Source organism: Microcaecilia unicolor, chromosome 9 (assembly GCF_901765095.1).
Source record: "Microcaecilia unicolor chromosome 9, aMicUni1.1, whole genome shotgun sequence".
Taxonomy (NCBI): domain Eukaryota; kingdom Metazoa; phylum Chordata; class Amphibia; order Gymnophiona; family Siphonopidae; genus Microcaecilia; species Microcaecilia unicolor.
In genome coordinates, this window is record NC_044039.1 from 169,348,114 (window position 1) to 169,369,996 (window position 21,883).

Below are 21,883 nucleotides of genomic sequence, written 5' to 3' on the forward strand. Positions count from 1 at the left end.
TGGTTTGTTAAATTACATGCACAAAAAGTGGGCATAAAATCAATCTAACACATATTAAGCTACAAATTAACCCATATAAAAGTTAATTTTCATGTGTATAAACGTTCTTGAGGAAGGTAAGAGGTGTGTTAGCCGTGTTAGTCCACTCTTAAAGGTAATCAATAGAAATCAAACAAAATTAAAACATGGAAAAGAAAATAAGATGATACCTTTTTTATTGGACATAACTTAATACATTTCTTGATTTGCTTTCGAAGGTTGCCCTTCTTCATCAGATCAGAAATTATTTTGCTTATTTCTGATCTGATGAAGAAGGGCAACCTTCGAAAGCAAATCAAGAAATGTATTAAGTTATGTCCAATAAAAAGGTATCATCTTATTCTCTTTTCCATGTTTTAATTTTGTTTGATTTCTATTGATTACCTTGAGGAAGGTAAAAAGCTTTATGCTTAAGAAAGTTTGAAATAAATCAAGAAATGTCTGAAAAAAGTCCAAAAATAAAATTAATATTTTCTGTGTGCACCCCTTAGAAGATGAGGCTTAAATAGCCTCATATGCTCACCTTGCACTTTTTTGTAGCTACCCTTCCCCCTCCCCCTCCAGTCTCACCCTCCTAAAAACTTCAAAAAGGTGTGATGAGAGGCAAAGTATTGTAATGCAAGAAGTACCACAAGAAACCACAATCTACAAAGCTTCAGGTTTTGCAAAACTGATTTTTTTTTTTTTTTTGTTACATTTGTACCCCGCGCTTTCCCACAAATGGCAGGCTCGATTAACCTTCAGGAACATTTTCATGGAGTTCATTAAGGGCTCCTTTTACAGAGCTGCGGTAAAAAGTGGCCTGTGGGAGTGTTGGCACTTTTTTTTTGTTACATTTGTACCCTGTTCTTTCCCACTCATGGCAGGCTCAATGTGGCTTACATGGGGCAATGGAAGATTAAGTGACTTGCCCAAAGTCACAAGGAGCTGCCTGTGTCTGATATGGGAATTGAACTCAATTCCTCAGGACCAAAGTCCACCACCCTAACCACTAGGCCACTCACTTGAGATTGCTGTGCACCGAGGCCACTTTTAACTGCAGCCATAAAAGCCTTTTTTTTCAATTAGGGCTCTTAATTGCTGTATGCTAATTTCACAATTATCATGCGGCCATTACTGCCTGAGCCCTTACCCACCACCTATTTAATTGGTAAGGGCTCACGCACTAATCCACGGGAAATGGTCCATGGCAAGAGCAGAACTACCGCAAGATGCCTGGGTACTAGTGTTGCTTTGCTAGACGCTACCCGTGCAGTAGCCCTACCACCCTTTAGTAAAAGGGCCCCTAAATCTTGCACTAGTTAACAATTACAAATCTTTGTGAACTTCTATTGCTGCTAAACTTCTGTAGTTTTTGAAATCATGTTCACAGGTTTTGCAAATGTAATGCAAAATTTTAATTTAATTTAATTCTTGCATTTGCAAGTCACCAATCATCAAAGGTCAAAGTGTGGATACAAAAAATTACATCAAAATACAGAAAAAAGCAAACGTAAATCATTCTTAGTATGTGAAACACAATCTGAAAGTTACGTTGCTTGTGAATTTTTTCTCCTATCATAAATTTTTTTTTTATTGCATGCATTTATTTTTTTATATGATCTTTGTCAGGAGATCTAGTTTGCCAGCAGTAAAAAATCATAAGTAAATAATATTTAAATGTGTCAGTAAAATACATGTGAAGATTTTCTAATCTATGTACAAATGTCAATAATTCGGTTTATGGTTTTATTTTCATATTAGTTAATTTTGCTAGTAGAATAATCAGCCTTCTCCTTTACTGCAGGATATAGTCTATGGCTATAGACAGTTTGCAGTGCTTGCGTTAAAGTAACATAAAACATTTGTCTCTGAGTGTTTCATATTCTTGGTGCTTCTGAATGGTGAAGGTGTGGGTGAATTACCCTGTATGTGCCACTTCTGGTCATGAGGCCACCGACAATAACAAATCACTATATACTGCAAAAAATAAACATTTTGCTTTATAATCAGTCTGTGGCGGTAAGCGATGTCTGAGTCACTTACAGCCACGAGCTGAATTGATCCCAGATATTCAAGGCCAAAGCATGTGTGGCTCCCAGTATTGAATATCTGGATCTCAGCAGTCACCCAGAACTTAACCAGACGCTGGCCTATATTCAGACCGGTGCCCAGTTAACTTCACTGTATAAAGTTGCATAAGAACAAGACATAAAAGAATAGCCATACTGGCTCCATCTAGCCCAGTATCCTGCTTCTAACAATGGCCAGTCCAGGTCACAGGTACCTGTCAGAATCCCAAAGAATGGGTCCAAGAAAGCAGAAAGGCAGACGATCTGCAAACTCCAAACTGGAAAATGAACAGAGCAGATCGTTGTTATGAAACAAAATATAATTTATTAATGAGTACTAAAATAGTATATACAAGTCAGCCCGACACAGGCCGTGTTTCGCCCAACAGGGCTGCTTCAGGGGCTACAAAACAAATAAAATCGCAGTTTAAAACATCATATAGAAATAACAAAAATATGTGTATTTGCATATCATATATTAAATACATAAAGTAAATATGACATGAAAAAATAAATAAAACAAATATCTCACACATATAGCAAATGACTTAAAAAAATAATAATTTGTGTTTGCATATTTCATATTAAATATAAATACATCTCACACATATAATAAATAACTGAAAGAATAATAAAAAGCAAACAAAATATATACATAATTACTAATATTGATTTATCATGAATTAAAAACCATGATTAGTAATTATGTATATATTTTGTTTGCTTTTTATTATTTATTTTTATTATTCTTTCAGTTATTTATTATATGGGGATGTATTTATATTTAATATGAAATATGTAAACACAAATTATTATTATTATTATTTAAGGAAAAGCATCACACAATACAATCACAATGAACATTAAAGGGGAGAGGGAGGCACCTCACTACTGGTTTCAGATACTTGTACAGTGGCATCTACTGTATTTGCTCTCCTTGATGAAAAATGAAGTAGGAGCTGAAACATGATGTCTTATTTTTATAAAGTTTGTTTAAGTGGTTTATTTTGGAGTGTTTGAATGTTTAAGTTACACCAAGATTAGTGCCACAAAGAAAGTGATAAAAAAAGCTTTATTAAGTGTTTTCATATTTATATAGGGAAATCTGTAAAAATTATTCATATGATCTTAACAGAGCCCAGGGGGGTAGGGGTTGAAAGTGTCTGCTCCAGGAGCTATATTAGGAAGTCACATCTTTCCTGACTGAACCAAAGTCTGACACTTCCATCGAGAGATATCAAGGGCACCAAACGTTTCTCTGAGGTAACTATATCAGAAGGTTTTACAGTGCAGTGATAATGCATGATCAGGACATGGAGTGAAATTGGGGTGGGAGGATTATTTTAAACTGTTCTTATCAGTAATATGTCTACACTGATAAATGTAAATATTAATATGTAAAGAAAGGATATTGGATGACTCAGAAATCAAACTTTCAAAGATTTTTTAGTGTTCCTGTGGCATCATATAACATGGAGGAGGCATCTTTTGTCAGGAAATTGTCAATGATGTTTATTTAAATTATTGAAATAAGGATATAAGACAGATAGTTATACTATTTTTTTCTGTAGAATATCTGTGCGCGTTTCATATGTTCTTTAGATATAGAAAAGATCAAATGTTTTTCAGAATTATGAAACCCCACCAAAGTGAGCTGATAGCACAGTAAGGGGTCTTTTTATTAAGCTGCAGTAGCATTTTTACCTCAAGGTATAAATCTGCCGATGGTAAACACTGAGATGCCCTTTCATGGCAGCCTCACGGTAAGTATTGCAAGCTGCTGAAAGAGGTTGTGGTAGCCACAAGGGACAGAAGTGAGTGGGCTTCGCTCCTGTCCCCACTGGACCACCTGGGAGCAAAGGTAGACCCAGGCGGGCTTACCAAGATGGGTGGGTTCAGGTGGTCACTCCAGGTGGAGAGGGTACTTAAAGGCATGAGCTGAGGGAGGGAGAAGGGAAGCACGGTGCTCCCAGTGCTCGTATCTCTTTTATATAGATATGAGGGTCCCAGCCACTATTCAGCCGGGGCCCACATAAGATCCCGCGTCCTGCCCCGCTTAAATTAGTCCCAGATATTCAATGCTGTTGCCCAGACATGGCCCAGCACTGAATATCTGGGGCTAATTCTGCCCACAGCTGTCAGTGATTAAAAAAACACTGACCACCATGGGCTAATTATTACCCCCTCCCCTGATTTTAGAAAGCTGGGATTTACACATGCAAATTCCAAGAGGGAATGGTCTGGGTGGGGTTAGAACTAGACAAGAGCAGGACCACAAAATAGATAGATAGATAGATAGATAGATAGATAGATAGATAGATAGATAGATAGATAGATAGGCCACATTTCAGAAGGGGAATGAATATGTATGCTCTAGGGTTTGCAAAAATGTTGTTCTAGGCCGTGCTCTACAGGATGAAATAGGGGAGGTTGCTCCCTTAATGTTCCCCCTCTCAAAATAATAATTCTTAACTGGGGCATTTGGATATGTAGGTTTCTAAAATTGCTAGCATACCTATCTATGTGTTGTGTATGTTCTGAATTACCTACTAAACTAACATCATTAATATTCTTGTAGATCACCAGAGGGTGAGGATCATGGAACCAATAATTCCATTAACTTCACCACTTATCTTCATACCAATGTATTTTTTTCAGAAAATTCTCCTCTGCAAATTCACTGTAACTTCAAATTCAGGGGTCCTTTTACAATGGCACGCTGAAAAATGGCTTGCAGTAGTGTAGGTGCAGGGTTTGGGCACTCACAGATCCGTTTTTTCAGCACGCCTGCAAAAAATGCATTTTTTTGCTGAAAATGGATGTGCGGCAAAATCAGAATTGCCACACGTCCATTTTGGGACTGAAACCTTACCGCTAGCCATAGACCTAGCGGTAAAGAATTTAGGCAGTAATGACCTACGCATGTTAGATGCCACTTGGCGCCGTCCACTACGCACACCAGAAAATAAAAAATATTTTTCAGACGCGCGTAGCGGACGCATGCCAAAATTGAAATTACCGTAAGGGCCACGAGGTAACCAGGCGGTAACTCTAATTTGGCGCGTGTTGGGCTTCTGTAGGCACCTACACAGCTTAGTAAAAGGGGTCCTCAATTAGTGATTCAATTTCAATTCATATCAAATTCTTATTTGTCAATCGCTTCAAACATATTATTCCAATCTTCATAAGTCAATAGAATCAAACAGTACTTAATCCGTAGATCTAAACTTGTAGTCCCACAGCATATACGTCTGACATAGCACTGTTTCACATTGAACTGTGTATCAAGTGAATGTTTATGCAAGTGCCTGAAATGATGATAAATTTACTCATTCTTCCCTGACACAGTTCAACGAAGTTGGTGATCTCCCTTGATAGTAAACCTTATACTGTCAACGAGGCTGTTTCTTCTTACAACAATACTCTATCCTCTGCCTTAGACACTCTTGCACCTTTGATGACCCGCCCTGTAAGGCGTACAAAACCCCAACCTTGGCTGACTTCTAATATCCGCTACCTACGTTCCTGTACCCGCTCCGCCGAACGCCTCTGGCGGAAATCTCGGGCCCTTACTGATTTCTTACACTTTAAGTTCATGCTGACCTCCTTCCAATCTGCTCTTTTACGTGCCAAACAGGATTATTATATCCAACTGACCAACTCTCTTGGCTCTAATCCTCGACTTCTCTTCACCACATTGAACTCTCTCCTCAAGGTGCCCCCTCCCCCAACTCCCCCTTCATTATCTCCTCAGACCCTTGCTGAATTCTTTCACAACAAGGTTCAAAAGATAAACCTTGCTTTCTCTACCTCACCAGCTCTCCCTCCACTAGTCCGTTCCCCTCTCTCTCCTTCCCCTCATTCCCTTTCCTCCTTTCCTGAAGTTACTATTGAGGAAACTACACTTCTCCTTTCTTCCTCAAAATGTACCACCTGTTCCTCTGATCCCATTCCCACCCACCTTCTTAATGCCATCTCTCCTACTCTTATTCCTTTTATCTGTCACATTCTCAACCTCTCACTTTCCACTGCGACTGTCCCTGCTTCCTTTAAACATGCTGTGGTCACACCTCTCCTTAAGAAGCCTTCACTTGACCCTACTTGTCCCTCTAATTACCGACCCATCTCCCTCCTTCCTTTTCTCTCCAAATTACTTGAGCGTGCTGTTCACCGCCGCTGCCTTGATTTTCTCTCCTCACATGCTATTCTTGACCCATTACAATCTGGTTTTCGCCCTCTCCACTCAACTGAAACTGCGCTTACTAAAGTCTCCAATGACCTATTACTGGCTAAATCCAGAGGTCAATATTCCATCCTCATTCTTCTTGATCTTTCCGCTGCTTTTGACACTGTCGATCACAGCATACTTCTCGATACCCTGTCCTCACTTGGATTCCAGGGCTCTGTCCTTTCCTGGTTCTCTTCCTACCTCTCCCTCCGCACCTTTAGTGTTCACTCTGGTGGATCCTCTTCTACTTCTATCCCTCTGCCTGTCGGTGTACCTCAGGGTTCTGTTCTTGGTCCCCTCCTCTTTTCTATCTACACTTCTTCCCTTGGTTCATTAATCTCATCCCATGGCTTTTCCTACCACCTCTATGCTGATGACTCCCAAATCTACCTTTCTACCCCTGATATCTCACCTTGCATCCAAACCAAAGTTTCAGCGTGCTTGTCTGACATTGCTGCCTGGATGTCTCAACGCCACCTGAAATTAAATATGACCAAAACCGAGCTTCTCATTTTCCCCCCCAAACCCACCTCCCCGCTCCCCCCGTTTTCTATTTCTGTTGATGGCTCTCTCATTCTCCCTGTCTCCTCAGCTCGAAACCTTGGGGTCATCTTTGACTCTTCTCTCTCCTTCTCTGCTCATATCCAGCAGACCGCCAAGACCTGTCGTTTCTTTCTTTACAACATCCGTAAAATCCGCCCCTTTCTTTCCGAGCACTCTACCAAAACCCTCATCCACACCCTTGTCACCTCTTGTTTAGACTACTGCAATCTGCTTCTTGCTGGCCTCCCACTTAGTCACCTCTCCCCTCTCCAGTCGGTTCAAAACTCTGCTGCCCGTCTCATCTTCCGCCAGGGTCGCTTTACTCATACTACCCCTCTCCTCAAGACCCTTCACTGGCTCCCTATCCGTTTTCGCATCCTGTTCAAACTTCTTCTACTAACCTATAAATGTATTCACTCTGCTGCTCCCCAGTATCTCTCCACACTCGTCCTTCCCTACACCCCTTCCCGTGCACTCCGCTCCATGGATAAATCCTTCTTATCTGTTCCCTTCTCCACTACTGCCAACTCCAGACTTCGCGCCTTCTATCTCGCTGCACCCTACGCCTGGAATAAACTTCCTGAGCCCCTACGTCTTGCCCCATCCTTGGCCACCTTTAAATCTAGACTGAAAACCCACCTCTTTAACATTGCTTTTGACTCGTAACCACTTGTAACCACTCGCCTCCACCTACCCTCCTCTCTTCCTTCCCGTTCACATTAATTGATTTGATTTGCTTACTTTATTTATTTTTTGTCTATTAGATTGTAAGCTCTTTGAGCAGGGACTGTCTTTCTTCTATGTTTGTACAGCGCTGCGTATGCCTTGTAGCGCTATAGAAATGCTAAATAGTAGTAGTAGTAGTAGTAATACTATAAACCATGCTAATTTATATTAAATATTGTACTGAAATATCAACACACGTGTAACTGCTAACACATAGATGTGTATGTAGCCTCCATTGATGTTTTAGGCATTGACAGATGTAAAATGGATGCTCCTACCACACCTAGCCAAAACATATACTTCCATTCCTGCATGTATTTTGGAAAAGGCTCATTGTTAACAGATACTTTTCAAAATGCTAGCAGAAACTGACACATCCTGACTTGAACATTTCCATTCTGCTTTCTTTGTTCTATAAAAAAAATGGGGTTTCACATCTATGCCACATCCATTTTCCCCTTCAAATTTAGAATTAGTAATAGTTTAAAGTGTAAATCATGAGGCATTATGGGGCTCATTTTCAAAACAGAAAAACGCTCAAAATGGCACAAAATTTTGATATTTGATATTTTGCATGTTAAAACATACAAATCACTATTTTCGTAACCCATTTTTAAATTTTTTGCTATGCAGGTCATTGGCAGTATGTCCAAATCACAAGGAGGCGTGCTGAAGGCATGTTGGGGGCAGGTTTGGGGCGTTCCTAACACTTGGACTTTATTTTTTGCCATAATGGAACAAAACCAAAACATCCGGGGCTACAATTTGGACATCTGAGTCTAGACCTGTTTTTATCACGACTAAGTCACAAAAAGGAGCCTTAAATGAGCAAATGACTACTGTAGGGATTAAGAACATAAGAATAGCCATACTGGGTCAGACCAATGGTCTATCTAGTCCAGTATCCTCCTTCCAGCAGTGGCCAATCTAGGCCACAAGTATCTGGCAGAAACCCAATTAGTAGCACCATTCCGTGCTACCAATCCCAGGGCAAGCAGTGGCTTCCACCATTTCCAACTCAATAACAGACCATGGACTTTTCCTCCAGGAAATTGTCCAAAACATTTTTAAACCCAGATATGCTAACCGCCATTACGACATCCTCCGACAATGAGTTCCAGAGCTTAACTATCGTTTGAGTGAAAAAATATTTCCTCCTATTTGTTTTAAAAGTATTTCCATACAATTCCATTGAGCGTCCACTGGTCTTTGTACTTTTTGAATGAGTGAAAAATCGATTCACCTCCACCGCTCCACACCACTCAGGAGTTTGTAGACCTCAATCATATCTTCCCTCAGCCTTTTCTTTTCCAAGCTGAAGAGCCCTAACCTCTTTAGCCTTTCCTCATATGGGAGCAGTTCCATCGCCTCTATCATTTTGGTCACTTTTCTTTGAACCTTTTCTTTTTTTTTCCATAAGAATTTATTGAAGTTTAAAAGTTATAACAAAGGAGAAAACCAAACATGAACAGTATTTTATTTTTTGAGATACTGCAATACTCAAGGTGAGGTTGCACCATAGAGCAATACTGAGGCAACTTGGCAGAAGATTTCAGCATATTGTCTACAGTGACACCTAGGTCTTTTTCTTGAGTGCTGACTCCTAAAATGGATCGTGGCATCAGATAATTATGATTCACATTATTCTTCCCAATGTGCATCACTTTGCATTTGTCTACATTAAATTTCATCTGCCATTTGGATGCTCAGTCTTCCAGTTTCCTAAGGTCTTCCTGCAATTTTTCACAATCCGCATACATTTGACAACTTTGAATAGTTTTGAGTCATCTGCAAATTCAATCACCTCACTCATCATTCTGATTTCCAGATCATTTATAGATATGTTAAATAGCACCAGTCTCAGTACAGATCCCTGCAGCATTCCAGTATTCACCCTCCTCCACTGAGAAAAATGGCCATTTAACCCTATCCTCTGTTTTCTGTCCAATAACCAAGTCTTAATCCACAGAAGGATATTGGCTTCTATCCCATTAATCATTAATTTTCTCAGGAGTCTCTCATGAGGTACTTCTTCAAAAACTTTCTGAAAATCTAGATACACTATTCTATTCTATGCCGGTTTTTCTATCCCGCTAATTTCACTCAAAGAATCAAAGCAGGTTGGAACATGTAATCATTTCACTACAATATCATTCACACTTCAAAATATTTCTTGAATAAAAAGTTTTTAAATATTTCCTAAACTGATAGACATCTGAAATCCCCCAGAGTTGAATAGGAATTGAGTTCCACAATTTGACTGCGGAATAGCTAAAAGAACTATCAAAAAAACATTTATATTAATTTTTGTACACTGAAGGAAGAGCTAGATTTAAAGAATAATGTCTTTGAGCAGGTAGGTGTACAGAAGAACAGTGGATCAGAGTAATGTGATCAGATGGACTAGAACCATAGAAGATCTTATAAATTAAACCATCTTAAATTCAACGCTTGCAGAGACAGGTAACCAACTTAATTGGTTGCAAGGGTTGAATTTAAGGGTTTGTCTGTCTAAGCAAAGGTGTCACATGGTCATATTTCTTGCAGCTAAAGGTCATCCTCGCAGCACAATTCTGCAGTAATTGAAGTCTTTTTACCAGAAGCTGATTAATCCCAGCATACAGAGAACTGCAATAATATAGCTCAGGTATTACTATGACTTGGATCAACAATCTAAATTGGATCATATGAAAAGAGCATCTTATCGCTCTAAGCTGTCGTAATTTTGCAAACTCTTTTGGACAGATTCACAACTTGATGATTCAAAGTTAATTGTGTGTCTAGAACAAAGCCTAACACTCTAGAAGATGTATCATAAGGGAAAGATTCCCCAGTGTTGAGAATCGGATTTTGTGGTACTCTGCTTAAAGATTCCCCACATGCACCTAGAACCGTCTTATAATATTTATCTTGTTATATCACTACTATGCTTTATCATTATCATGTAACCCAAAATCCTTCTGTAATACCAAATGTTTAAACTGTCCTAGCTCCACTATTCATGATGTATTGTAAGCCACTTTGACCTGCAAAGAGGTGGGAAAATGTGGGATACAAATGCAACAAACAAACAAACAAATAAATAAATAAATAAATAAATTTATCAAGGAAGAGCAATTTATTCTTAGTAGTATTAGGCTTTAACAAGTTCATTGACGCCCAGAGATGTGTCTTAGAAATACATTGTGAAATTAAATCATCTATATCTGTAGTACCATTTAGCAATGGTACCAAAATAAAAATATCATCTGTATAAGAAGCAGCACAAAATATACTACATTACCTTTATCACATGTTTATTCACACTTTCAAAGAAATGAAGTAAATTGGTGAGGCAAGACCTCCCTTGGCTGAATCCATGCTGACTCTGTCCCACTAAACCATCTTTGTCTACGTGTTCTGTAATAATATTCTTTATAATAGTATCTACTATTTTGCCCAACACTGAAGTCAGGCTTACTGGTCTGTAATTTCCCTGGATCATCTCTGGAACTCCTTTTAAAAATCAGCATCACTGACCCCTCCCTTACTCCCCCAATGATGTGAAAGAAACAGTACATAACAGTCGCTATGACAGCTTCAAATGTTACAACCAGTCCTATTAGAGCAGCAAGCAGGTCCCTGGAGTAGCCTAGTGGCTGGTGCAGTATACTGTAGAGAGGGAGACCCAGGCCTATATCCCACTTTAACTGTTACATCTGTGTGAGCCTTCCAAAATCCACCAAAAACCTACTATTCCTGCATATAGGTGACACTTGCAGGCATATTGAATACAGTAGGCTTTTGGTGGGTTTTGGAGGGCTCACCATACAATATAAGGGGGTAACGGTGAGATGTGTACCTGGGACCTTTTAGGTGAAGTCCACTGCAGTGCCCTCTAGAGTGCCTCACTGCTCTGCTGGGATATCTGTGTGGCGAGTCCACTAAGAATGTTGGCTCCTCCTACATCCCAATGGCTTGATTTTGTGTGCTTTTCACTTGGACTTTTTTTTCCACAAAATTTTACAAAAAGATACTGAGTACAACAATGTCTAGCAAAGATTAAAAAATTTCTGTTTCGAAAATCACTACATTCGTCCCTTGAATTTGGGACATTTTGAGCAAAACATCCAAAGTCAGATTTGGATGTCATATCGAAAATGCCCATCCACACTACATACTCTTAAATTATTGATGTCTAGAGCAGTTCAATATTGATAAATTAATCCATTAATTAATGCAATGCAGTACTTGCAACAGGTTACTAATGTATTACCCATATTTATTTTCACCTAAGTACAGTTTGCATTCCATTTCTTACAATATTGGTAAAAAAAAAAAAATCTACTGACAAATGTTTGTTTCTGATTTCCTTTTAGGTCAGCTACAATGGCTACAGACTCAGTAAGTTTGCTTAATTTTTATGTAAGCATGAACACAGCCTATCCAGCTTATAATTGAAAAAGAAAAACATCTATATTGCGACCCAAATCGGGAGATAGACGTTTATCTCACAAAAACGAATAAAGCGGTATAATCGAAAGCCGAATTTGGACGTTTTCAACTGCACTCCGTCGCGGATGCGGACAAAGTTGATGGGAGCGTGTCGAAGGCGTGGTGAAGGCGGAACTGAGGCGTGGTTATCGGGCGATCAGAGATGGGCGCCTTTCGCTGATAATGGAAGAAAAATATGCGTTTTTAGCGAGAATTTAAAGCACTTTTCCTGGACCCTGTTTTTCCATGAATAAGGCCCCAAAAAGTGCCCTAAATGACCAGATGACCACTGGAGTGAATCGGGGATGACCTCCCCTGACTCCCCCAGTGGTCATAAACCCCCTCCCACCACAAAATATGCCGTTTCACAACTTTTTATTTTCACCCTCAAATGTCATACCCACCTCCCTGGCAGCAGTATGCAGGTCACTGGAGCAGTTATTAGGGGGTGCAGTGGACTTCAGGCAGGTGGACCCAGGCCCATCCCCCCCCCCACATGTTACACTTGTGCTGGTAAATGGGAGCCCTCCAAACCGCCCCCCAAACCCACTGTACCCACATGTAGGTGCCCCCCTTCACTCCTTAGGGCTATAGTAATGGTGTAGACTTGTGGGCGGTGGGTTTTGAGGGGCATTTGGGGGGCTCAACACACAAGGGAAGGGTGCTATGCACCTGGGAGCTCTTTTAACTTTTTTTTTGTTTTTGTAAAAGTGCCCCCTAGGGTGCCCGGTTGGTGTCCTGGCATGTGAGGGGGACCAGTGCACTACGACTCCTGGCCCCTCCCACGAACAAATGCCTTGGATTTATTCGTTTTTGAGCTGGGCGCTTTCATTTTCCATTATCACTGAAAAACAAAAACGCCCAGCTCACAAATTGTCGAATAAAACATGGACGTCTATTTTTTTTCGAAAATACGGTTCGGTCCGCCCCTTCACGGACCCGTTCTCGGAGATAAACGCCCATTGAGATAGACGTTTTTGTTCAATTATGCCCCTCCACGTCATCAATATCATGGAAATTTCTGAATATTAATATTTCATAAGAATATCAGTACAAATATGAAATGCTATATCAATTTCAGAGGAGACATGACTTCTCTTGAGACTGCAATCACACGAGTCATATGCAGTGCATTTTTTCTAGCAAAAAAGGTGCCGGTACTCATATGCTAGGCCACCCTTCAGGGGGTGGGGTGACCACTGAGGGACCCACCCCACAATAGCCAGGTCCCTTGCAACCAGTCACAGAATCGATGACAAGGCAGAATTGGTGTGTAGAGCCTGAGTTCCTTCATTAAAACTTGGGGTCCATGGGTCAGTTTTAGCAGACAATGGAAAAGGTGCCAGTACTCAGTACCCCCAAGTACCCCCTCAAAAAAAGCCCTGGGCATATGTCAACAATGCAATTTAGCAAAAATATTTCCTCTTTCCAAAGTCTAATTGAATGTTTTTACTATAGAAGCTTCCTAACATGAAAAGGGACATTTTCATTTCCAGAATAAGCACTTTATCATTGGGAAGACAACTACATAAATTAGCTGTCTGAAAATAGCCTCTTTCAGGTTAAAAGTGCCATAATGCATTTGTGTTTATCTGTATTTAGGGCCGGCATTACCAGGGGCCTGTTTTGGGTGACACTGGAAAATAATACACATAGAAGAAATTTTAGAAGGCTTAAGTGCCATTAACATATCTATAAAGCTGGTTTGCATGTGCAAATATTCATATGAGGAGTGGCCTAGTGGTTATGGTGGTGGACTTTGGTCCTGGGGAACTGAGTTCAGTTCCCAGCACAGGCAGCTCCTTGTGACTCTGGGCAAGTCACTTAACCCTCCATTGCCTGCCATGAGTGGGAAAGCATGGGGTACAAATGTAAATAAGATAAATAAATAAAAATATGTAAGCCACCTTAAGAACATAAGTTTTAACAACCAATAAAGTTATGGATCCCAGTACCGTACATTGAAATCGTAGAATGCTTCTAAAAAACCTAGTATGGTACCACAAGGAGAATTCCCAATGATACATTCATTTAAATGCTGTTTCTTATTTTTCCCTCCGTTGTTGGTGTTTAAAAATAAAAATAAAAGTCAGGAGGAAAAGACATCATTTAGACCTTAACCACTCTCTTGAAACTTCTTGTTTCTACATATGGGGTTTGGTCAAACAAGTCATCATTGATCTGAAAAACCTCCTGTTAATCGTTGTTGAACAACAAAATTTAGTCTACTTTATTCATAATCACAATAACTTTAGTTCAAACAATGAATATCTGAAAAAATGTTACTTAGCTTTGAGTAACCTTGCTTTTAAGCAACTGACTCCAAATGATCGTCTGATGGTTTTTGTTCTGTGGTCATATGCGACGCTTTCTACTACTTGGGACCGCCACCAAGCAGTGGTAGAGATGTACAACAGCCTATTAAGACACAAACATACAAATTAACAAATAGCACATACCTGTCAGCCTCATATGGTAATGAAGGAGATTTAGGTGACATATGAACGAACACAGTATTTGTATTTGCTCTGGTTATGTTCAGTACTCAGGCAAATTAAGGGTCCTTTTACTAAGCCATGGTAAAAAGTGGCCTGTGGTAGTGCGAGTGCGTCTTTTGGGTGCATGTTGAGCCATTTTTTACCGTATTTAGGAAAAAGGTCCTTTTTTTAAGGGACTGGAAAATGCATGTGTGCTAAAATTGAAGCCAGCATGTGTCCATTTATGGCCTGAGACTTTACCACCATCCATTGGCCTAGCGGTAAGGTCTCATGAGCTACCCACGTGGTAAGCATGCAGCGTGTATCAACTGCTGTTTACCACCAGGTAAGCAGCCCATGGTAGAAAATAGAAAATTATTTTCTACTGAGGGACTTGATGCACACCAAATTCAGAATTACTGCCCGGCTCACACGTTAGCCAGGCAGTAGTGCCAATTTGGCATGCGCTGTACACACATAGCCCCTTACAAAGCTTAGAAAAAGGGCCCCTAAGCACTTGGAGTGAGTAGATTAAAGTTCTGGATTTTTCTCTCACATTTTTGGCAGGCCGAAATCCAAATTTTTGGAGCCATATCAAACTAAAAAAAATTAAATAAAGAAAAAAAATCAAGAAAAATAATCAAGAATTCAATGAATAAAAACACTGGAAGACATTTTAAATTATATTCAAAATATATTAGGCAGAACTTTGTTTAGCATCTGTTTGGCTTAGCACAAACTTAGGAGCTAATCCACTGCGCAAGGGAAGGTCCACAAATAGAAGTTTATAAGTTCTGGAACAGCTGTTTCAACCCAATGATCTATGATGTTTGCTCTTATGTAATATCACAAAATACCATACCTTCAAATTCATCACACACAATAACTGCAGTCAGCTCAATAAATCAATAAAAAGCATTAGGCAAAAGCTTCCCATAAAAAATGCCTTTACTTTCCTCCAATACACAATAAAAATCCTTTACCATCTAAAGTTCAAGAGGCAAAACATTCCAAATTACAGACTCTGAAAAAGACAAATTCTTAATGGGCTGGAGCCTCACACTCCTCTCCCCAGCTCCCAAAGATTGAAATCTAGCAGATTCTCAAAGGTTGCAGTTAAGGCATATATAAAATGTTATAACTGGAATTATGGTAAGCCTATGGGGCAATTTGAGTAGCCTTCCTAGATGCAAGGTACTTAGGTGAAAACAACCAATGAACCTTATACCTCTTATATCTGTATGTCCCAGATGTATACAATGAGAATAAAATTTGGAACTACAACCAGGCATATCATTACATGTGAGAAGGAGACCTGAAATCATGCCCTGTGACTGATCTGTTTAGCACGATCACTACTTAATACTGTGTCCCTTCATTTGTTGTAGAATCAATTATTATAATTCTCTTCATAGTGGTCTACCAAAACATCAACTACAACTACATTCATGATGTGTTAAAAAATGCTGCAAAAGAAAATGTTAGAGTTACTCCGTTTCTTGTAGTAGAGCATTGGCTCCCAATTTCTTTCTGTATAACCTTCAAGATTCTGGCCTAGACCCACCAGATTATGCACACTGGCTTGCCCTCTTTTCTTCTGAGTCATTTGACTTCCTATAGTCTCTTGCAACTACAGCGGGGCATTTTCGATATGACGTCTAAATCTGAATTTGGACGTTTTACACAAAACGTCCAAATTCTGAACAGGAAAGAAGGTCATTTTCGAAAAAGTAAAACGTCTATCTTTTTTTTTCAAAAACACTATGGACATTTTGTTTTTTGGACGTTTTGTTTTTTGGTCCATTTTCAAGAAAAAAAATGTCCAAGTGCAAAACACACAAAATCAAGCCATTGGGATGTAGGAGAAGCCAGCATTTTTAGTAGACTGGTCCCCCTGACATCCCATCCGAGGACAGCAATAGGGAACCCTAGTGGACTTCATAAACTAACCATTGCTCCCTTACCTTGTTTGCTGAGCCCCCCAAAACCCACTACCCCCAACTGTACACCACTACCATAGCCCTTATGGGTGAAGGGGGCACCTATATGTGGGTACAGTGGGTTTCTGGTGAGTTTTGGAGGGCTCACAGTTTCCTACACAAGTGTGACAGCTAGGGGGAGGTAGGAGCCTGGGTCCACCTGTCTGCAGTGCACTGCACCCAACACCTACTCCTGCATGCTGTTTTAATGGACTGAGTATAACATCTGAGGCTGGCATAGAAGTTGGTAAGTAATATTTTTCATCACATTTTTGGGGGGTGGGAGGGGGTTAGTGACCACTGGGGGAATAAGGGAAGGTCATTCCTGATTCCCTCCAGGGGTCATCTGGTACTTTAGGGCACCTTTTCTTTAAATCTGGTCTCACTTTACAGATCTTCTGCTTTCAGTATTGTTTGCCACTACCCTATGGAATTCCATTCCTCTTGCTCAGATCAGGACCTTTTCAAGAAGTTCAAGGCTATGCCCAAAACTCATTAATTTTTCCCAGGCCTTTTCCCATAGGTCAGATTTTTTTTCCCTGGATCATTATCATTGTTGTCTCATCGCAACAACTTCACTGGCGTTGTTTTATTTCTCACTCCCTCCCCTCCTAATGTGTCTTACATACACTTTACATTTTTTTTCTCTTTTGTAAACTTTTATGTACATTTTAGAATATGGTTAACATTTTATATCTTTTCTGAAGCCTTGTTCCCCCTTTTAATGACTCTGTAAGCTGCTTAGATATTTTGTATTATTAGCAGAATATCAAATAAAGATGAAATGTGAAATCCAGTATAAAGGCAAAAATGTTGCTTAATGGAAAGGTTCTTTATTTTTGTCCCTATAAAAAAGTATTGCTAAATAATTATCAATGTTTATTCTACAGCAACAATGTGTTAAACGACAGCTGAATGGCATACTTATCCCTCATTCTATAGTAACAATTCATGGACAACTTAAGCATGATCCAGACAGGTATTGTAATATATGCTGCATTGTTACTTTTCTGTTTTAGATTTTAAAATACTTAATAGAGGAATGTTCTTTTGACCATACATTCAATTCATTTGGGCATATTTATTCTTTGTTCGCATTTACTTTACCGGGCAACTCTGACAGGTAGTGCTAGACGGTTTACACCCTAAAACATATAATAGAAAACTACAAATTATCAATAGGAAAGAAATACAGGACATATAATCAATTTAAAAAGATAGGGAAGGAATGAAGGGAAAAACGGGAAAGGATGAGGACAAGAAGGTGAGAAACATAAGGAAGGTACCAACCTCAGACCATATCAAGAGAGGGCAGGCATCTAATGACTATGAAGAGAGCCAGGTTTTAATGAATAATTTAAATTTGGGAAGGGAGGATTCACTGCAAATATAGAGAGGAAGACTGTTCCAGAGAGCTGGAGCTGTAAAGAAAAATGCGCACCTCCTGGTATGTTCCTGATGTGCTAGTTTAGAGCCTGGTAAAACCAGTCTATGATCATTCAATGACTGAAGGACTCATGATGTGGTGAAAGGAACAGTCAAAGTAGCTAAATAGGAAGGAGTACCAAAGTGATGAGCTTGAAAAGTCAAAAGGAAGATTTTATACAGCACTCGAAAACTAACAGGCAACCAGTGATTACGTTTTAGAAGAGGCGAGAACTGATCAAACTTCTTTGTGTGACAGAGAAGATGTATGGCAGTGTTTTGTGTAGCCTGAAGCTTCTTTGAGTGATGCCTGGGAAATACCCAAGTAAATAATGTTATAATAGTCAAGTCTGCCAATAATCAATGACAAAATGAGATCATGAAAGATTCATGACTGAAATAAGACCTGACAGTGTGAAGCTGTCGCAATGCACAGAAAGTAGATTTAACAACAGATGAGATGTGAGACCTGAAAGAAAGATGGGAAATTTAGAATACCAACAAGATAGTGAAAGGAATCAACGGGAAAGATAGAAGAGCCTAATAAAGAAAGTGGTTGGGGAGGAGATGTGGAACGATTTGTAAACCAACATGCAAAAGTTTTATCAGCATTTAAAATGAGATGATGAGAAAAGAGCCAGCTGGCTACAGATTCAAGGCAGGATTGAAGACCACCTAGAGATGGAGTATCCGGATCAGTATAGTAGATATCATCTGCATAAATATAAACTGAAATCATGATTTCTTGAATTATTTTTGCTAATGGGCTAAGAAGCAAATTGAAGTATAAAGGAGAAAGAATAGAACCTTGGGACACACCACAATAAAGTGGTTGCAGATCAGAAGAAGAAGATAATGAAGATGATAGAACCTTGAAAAAGCACCCAGACAGAAAAGAAAATCAATTAAATACAATTCCAGATAGATCACGTACAAAAGGTGAAATAATAAAAGATCATGATCAATAAGATCAAAAGCCATGGATAGATCCAGTGAAATGGCTCACACACTCTTACCTCTGTCAAGATTAAAATAAATTTCATTGAGGATACTAGTTAGCACAGTCTCTGTACTATAATGAGCTCTAAAACTGGATTGTTGCAGGTGTAATGCTGACATCTTTTCTGCAAAAGCTAAAAGTTGATTAAAAACACCTTTCTCCATGCTTTTGGAAATAAAATACAGATTGGAAATGGGGTGATAATGAGCGGGAATCGAGGGATCAAGTGAAAGTTTCTTTAGAATGGGTGAACCACAGCTGTTTTCCATGAAGAGGGTACTTGACCCAGAGAAAAACTGAGATTCACCAAAGAGAGAACAGAAGGGAGCAATCTAAGAGGAGTCTTATGCAACCAAGTGGAAGGTATACGATCAAGGTTACAAGTTGATGGTTTCACGTGTGCTAAATCTTTGAAAAGGAGAAAACTGATTTTAACTGGAAAGAAGACCATAAGGACGAAGCCAGAAATGAGGGAATCTAATCAATCTGTGGGATCTGAGTCACAAAATTATTCTGCAAAATGTTAATATTTGAACTAAAGTAAGAGGCCAGAGCATCGTCAGAAGGTTGCACTATACCCCCAGGCTGAGAGGGTGGAGATGAGAGAACGGTGACATATAATTCTCTCTAAGGATTAGTGGTATTATGACGCCTTAGTCTTTTTGAGATGATAGTTAAACTCTCTGTGCTGTGCATGACACAGTAGTAAATCTGAATGGAACTAAGTCTTCCTCCAAAGACTCTCAGCTCCACAGGTCTGACATTTACGTAAACACAAACCTCTATGATATCAACATCTACTGGTAGAGGAAGACAGTCATAAATTTCAGTGGAGCGAGAGAATCAAAAACATGTGACAAAGATGGGTGCCAGGATGCTGCATGATCTAAAGAACAGTGCTTATGTGGAATTTTGGCATATATGCACACGTATGCACACATATGCTAGTATTCTAAACAGTCACATGTGTAGCACGCCTATAAATGCTAGCACTTCTACAGAATTGCCCTCTATGCAGACAGCGCCAGAATGAAGCATTGTTGGAGCCAGGGTGGTTCATAAACGAATCCAGATAGTGGCAATATTCAGTTTGCTCTCCAGATAATCTAGATCAGATAGAAGGCCGTGCTAAGTTATCCAGCTAACAGACTAGATATTGCCACTATCCAGATAAGTCCTGGATGGTGGCAATACCCGGATAAATTTCACCTTACCTGAATATTCATTGCTGGCCAGTATCCTGTTTTTAGCATTGAATACCTAGATAGTTTTTGACTGCCACAGCCAGGATTTTGAGGAAAATGCTGTCCGTAGTGGCTGAATATTGATTCATTTGAAAACTGACTCTAACTAGGCAGTTCCATACTACAACTGACCACAAAACTATGTTGAAATGCTTCAGCTACCATATGTGACATTTAAAATCAGCAACTGTCCTCTTTCTATTGTAGGTTTGCAGTAGATTTCATGAAAGATGATACAACTGCTTCCTTACATTTGAATGTACGCTTTAAAGAGGGGAAGGGGATCATCTGTAACAATAAGAATGACAATGTTTGGGGAAATGAGGAATTCCAGAGTGACATTAGTGCATTTTATCCTGGCAAGGCATTCAAGGTAAGTTATTAAACAATAAAAAAAAGTTTAATAAGCAAACTATCAACTAGGAAAATGGGAAAATAAATTGATTTTAAATTGGTAGTGCATGAGAGCTACCTCTTCTAGGATATCCCAGTTTGCAAGCAAACATATTTTTATAAGACTATACCTATGTCAGAGCAATTGGGTTCAGGAAATCTTCATTTCCATATTGGATCTTAGATGTTCCTAAATATTGGCTGCATGTGTATAGCTGAAGTGTCCTATCTCTTAATCATTTACAATTTGTTTCCTGACCTTTTTATTTCAACTTATTACAGATGGACTTCGAGTGTTTGGAGGATTCTTTCAAGGTCTCTGTGAATGATAAATGTCTGCTAACATTCAATGCTCGTAAAAAACTCCTGAAAGACATCAACTACATCACCATATGGGGTGACATTCAAGTTCATGGATTTTCAGTTAAACTTATGTAAAATTAAAGGTGCACCAAAATTACTATGAAACATTAATAGTAATCAGAATTTTAAGTGCTTAAAATTTTCTAGTTGCTGGTCAAATGTTCCTTTTCAATCTTAAAATGTATTTCTGAAACATTAATCTTGGTTAACACAAATTTAAGACTTTGTTTAAAATCCTTCAGTTAATTTGATAAAATCTTTGTGGCCATATGCTTTTATGAAATAAACAAATTTGCAGGATGTAAAGCATTTGTTAAGTTTTTTTAGGTTCAAATCTGTGTTAATGGAACTTAAACGGCAATAAAAAGACACTTGGTACACATTTGTTTCTTATTTATTTAATTGGATTTAGCTCACAACTTTTTCAGTGGTGTTCTGGTAAATTTTTAACAACAGGCTCTCTCCCCAGTCCACCTTTCCCCACCCCCCCCCCCAAACTGCAGAGCTGGCTATACCCGGGGAGAAAGCCTGGGGGGGGGGCATGCATTACTCTCTCTGGGAAACATTTTTTTTAATGCTCCCAGGTTCCAATCTAATTCATGTTTAATGTGGGATAAAATGCCATAAATAAATGGCTCTGAATGTTGAGCACCTGATTCCCATAACATGATGTCTGTTTTAGAAGCCCTTTACCAGGAGAAAAAAAAAATCTCTGCATCTATAGCAGAGTTAGGTGTTCCTATAACCAGGTCGTCCAAATGACACATAGATTACGATTTATAAGAAATTACTACTCTACCTATGAAAAGTTATTCCCTTATTATACTTCCTCTGTGTACAACCCTATGCACAAGCCAGCGGCATTTTTAAAAATTTAACTTTTTTTTTTTACAGTATCCTCCCCACCCCACCTACCTATTACAGACCTCTTCCCCACTCCCC

The 21,883-nt window shown here is 39.2% G+C and overlaps 1 protein-coding gene across 1 annotated transcript; it reads left to right on the plus strand.

Moving 5' to 3' along the window:
* Nucleotides 1–3,272: 3,272 nt before the first annotated feature.
* Nucleotides 3,273–21,321, plus strand: LOC115477900 (galectin-3-like). The gene is made up of 5 exons (XM_030215030.1): nt 3,273–3,353; nt 11,946–11,970; nt 17,407–17,495; nt 20,393–20,558; nt 20,861–21,321. Exons 2-5 carry the CDS (start codon nt 11,956–11,958, stop codon nt 21,014–21,016), a joined length of 426 nt encoding a protein of 141 aa, XP_030070890.1. The 5' UTR covers nt 3,273–3,353; nt 11,946–11,955; the 3' UTR covers nt 21,017–21,321.
* The last annotated feature ends 562 nt before the right edge of the window (nt 21,322–21,883 follow it).